Source organism: Cyprinodon variegatus, unplaced genomic scaffold, assembly GCF_000732505.1.
Source record: "Cyprinodon variegatus isolate N-32 unplaced genomic scaffold, C_variegatus-1.0 Scaffold344, whole genome shotgun sequence".
Classification (NCBI taxonomy): Eukaryota; Metazoa; Chordata; class Actinopteri; order Cyprinodontiformes; family Cyprinodontidae; genus Cyprinodon; species Cyprinodon variegatus.
This window is the reverse complement of record NW_015150797.1, coordinates 155,594-158,367: the sequence shown is the minus strand read 5'-3', so window position 1 is coordinate 158,367 and position 2,774 is coordinate 155,594. Positions and strand designations below refer to the sequence as shown.

The 2,774-nt window shown below is 43.4% G+C and overlaps 1 protein-coding gene across 1 annotated transcript in view; it reads left to right on the top strand.

Moving 5' to 3' along the window:
- The window catches only part of shprh (SNF2 histone linker PHD RING helicase, E3 ubiquitin protein ligase), a 28,866-nt gene that overhangs the window by 14,267 nt on the left and 11,825 nt on the right, over positions 1-2,774 (top strand). Inside the window, exons 9-14 of the mRNA XM_015385592.1 lie at positions 930-1,181; positions 1,268-1,346; positions 1,423-1,586; positions 1,672-1,928; positions 2,110-2,231; positions 2,427-2,525. Coding sequence (XP_015241078.1) covers positions 930-1,181; positions 1,268-1,346; positions 1,423-1,586; positions 1,672-1,928; positions 2,110-2,231; positions 2,427-2,525 — 973 coding nt within the window. The remainder of the gene's footprint in view (positions 1-929; positions 1,182-1,267; positions 1,347-1,422; positions 1,587-1,671; positions 1,929-2,109; positions 2,232-2,426; positions 2,526-2,774) is intronic.

Genomic DNA, 2,774 nt, shown 5'->3' with positions numbered 1-2,774 from the left:
GTTCCGCTATCGGGACGGAACCAATGATGGCGAGCCGTTATTTTTTTAAATAAAAAAAAATTTGTCTGTCGATATGCTATATCCAGAACTCCTAAAGTGGAAAAGATTGAGTATCACCTGGCTTCATTTCGTAAGATTTCCCTAAGGCATCATTAGCACAGTGGGTATCACTGCTGCCTTGCAGCAAGAAGGTGAACTCCAAGGCATCCGGCTTCCTCCCACAGTCCGAAACCATGACTGTTAGATTAACCCTTTAAAGCCTTGACCATAAAGTAATTGACACTTTATTAGAATTGTCATTGAACTTTCTGACAAATGACATCAAAAAAGAAAGTTAAATTAGTTCATTGATATGCATCAAATTTGATACATAAGGCATTTCTCTTTAATCTTTTAAACGTTTTCTGTTCCCTACATGCGACTTGTTGTGTAAGTCAGGGTTTTTAAGAATAAAAATATAACACTGATGATGTAGAGGTCTCAAAAACCTATGGATCAAATATGATACAATTGGCTTTAAAGGGTTAATTGGCTTCCTATAAATGTTCCTTAGGTGAGTGTGAATGGTTGTTTGTCCTGTGATGGACTGGTGACCTGTCCAGGGCGTACCCCGCCTCTCGCCCGTTGACAGGCCACTCGCGACCCCGCTTTGGATAAGCGTGACGGAAAATGGATGGATGGAAACATTGGATATCTGATTATTAATCGATTCATGGAAAAGAATAATCAACAGATGGATTTGCTAAATCATCGTTAGTTGTAGCCCTAATCCCAGAGAACGTAGCTGGATCTAAGTATAAAATGTTTAGTGTTTAATAATGTTAAACCTTCTTTTTTTTTTGTATTTTTTTCACGTTCAGAACTATTTTCATCCTTTATCCATCATGTATTCAGTGTAGCCTCCTCACACCGCCTGTCTCCCCGCTCAGGTGTATCAGGGGGTGAAGAAGCACGGCTTTATCCAGCCTCGTATGCTCGCTGAGCAAGACGTGGTCATCACCACCTACGACGTGCTTCGCTCTGAGCTCAACTACGTCGACATTCCTCACAGCAATAGCAAAGACGGCCGGCGCTTCCGAAACCAGAAGCGCTACATGGCGGTTCCCAGCCCCCTGGTGGCCGTGGAGTGGTGGCGCATCTGTCTGGACGAAGCCCAGATGGTTGAGTGTCCCACAGCGAAGGTGAAACGGAATCCATTGTCAGGTTTTTTGTTTTTTTTCTTATTTTTTCTTTCCTCCGTTGTTTATATTTATCTTCTCACCAACAGGCTGCAGAAATGGCTCTGCGTCTTGCCTCCGTCAACCGATGGTGCGTCAGCGGCACTCCTGTCCAAAGAGGCTTAGAAGGTGAAAAAAAAAACTGTCCATGGATCAACTGTTAACCTGCTAGAGGCTCCATGCTGAAGCGATCTGTGTTTTGTAGATCTGTACGGCCTCATGCTTTTCCTGGGCGTGGATCCATACTGGGTTAAACACTGGTGGGACCAGCTGCTTTATCGCCCTTATCGCCGTGGAAACACAGAACCTCTGTACAATGTTATCGCTCAGATATTATGGCGGTCAGCTAAAAAAGACGTCATCGACCAGGTGGGCTTTGAGAAGAATTTCACGGAAAACAAATCATTCTTTAAAGGATAAAGAATCTCTTTATGTTTTTTTTTTCGTTCTTTAGATTCAGATTCCCCCTCAGACAGAGGAGGTTCACTGGCTTCACTTCTCCCCAGTCGAGGGTCATTTTTACCACCGCCAGCATGAGGTCTGTTCCCAGGATGCTTTGGTGAAACTCAGGAAAATCTCTGACTGGAGCCTGAAACTGGGCAGCCTGGACCGCCGCACCGTCAACACCATCCTGTACCCGCTGCTGAGGCTGCGTCAGGCCTGCTGCCATCCGCAGGCCGTCAGGGGGGAGTTCCTGCCTCTGCAGAAGAGGTAAATGAGAGAAGTTTTCTTTTGCTTCCGTGGCACCTGCTAATTACTAGCCTTTCTAGGCTAAGTAAAGTTAACCAGGCGGGTAATAAACCCTTTTTTTTTATTCTAATGCGTTTAATTGTGTTTATCTTAAGCTATGTAATTTCCACTGGTAGGTTAAGGCATGTTTCTTCTCTTTCAGCACCATGACAATGGAGGAACTCCTCAAGTCTTTGCAGAAAAAATGTCGAGTGGAGTGTGAAGAAGGTCACAGGCAGTTGGTGTGTGCACTCAATGGTTTGGCTGGAATTCACATCATCAGAGGTATTAAAGCCCTTCTTCTCGGCTGCTGCACTGTTTCCCATGGGAATAAGTCCAAAACACAGAACCTGATCTCATCTTTGTTTCCTGGTACTTTGTGCGCTGATATGTTGTGTTAAAGTCCCTCTTAGCTGGTTCTACACACAGGTTATCCCTATAGTCTCACCTCATTAACGCTGCTTGTTCTGTCGCCTGCAGGCGAGTTTGTAGAGGCCGTGGAGATGTATAGAGAGGTTCTGCGTTCATCAGAGGAGCACAAAGACAGGCTGAAAACCGATTCATTACAGGTACATTCAGGCCCATTTATCTTTTAAACTTTTGTTTTCAAAAGAATGTTTAAGTGCATTAAATGACACTGAAGCCAAAATGACGTTTCTAAGTAGGAGATGTAATAACATTGAAAGTCAAAGCAATTGTATTTGAATAGCATCATTAATGCCCAATTAATCTTCAGTGTTCATGGTAAAGTAATTTAAATTTAGTTTTATTGGTTGAATATAGGGCTGCAACTAACGATTATTTTAAAAATCGATGAATCGGCCGATT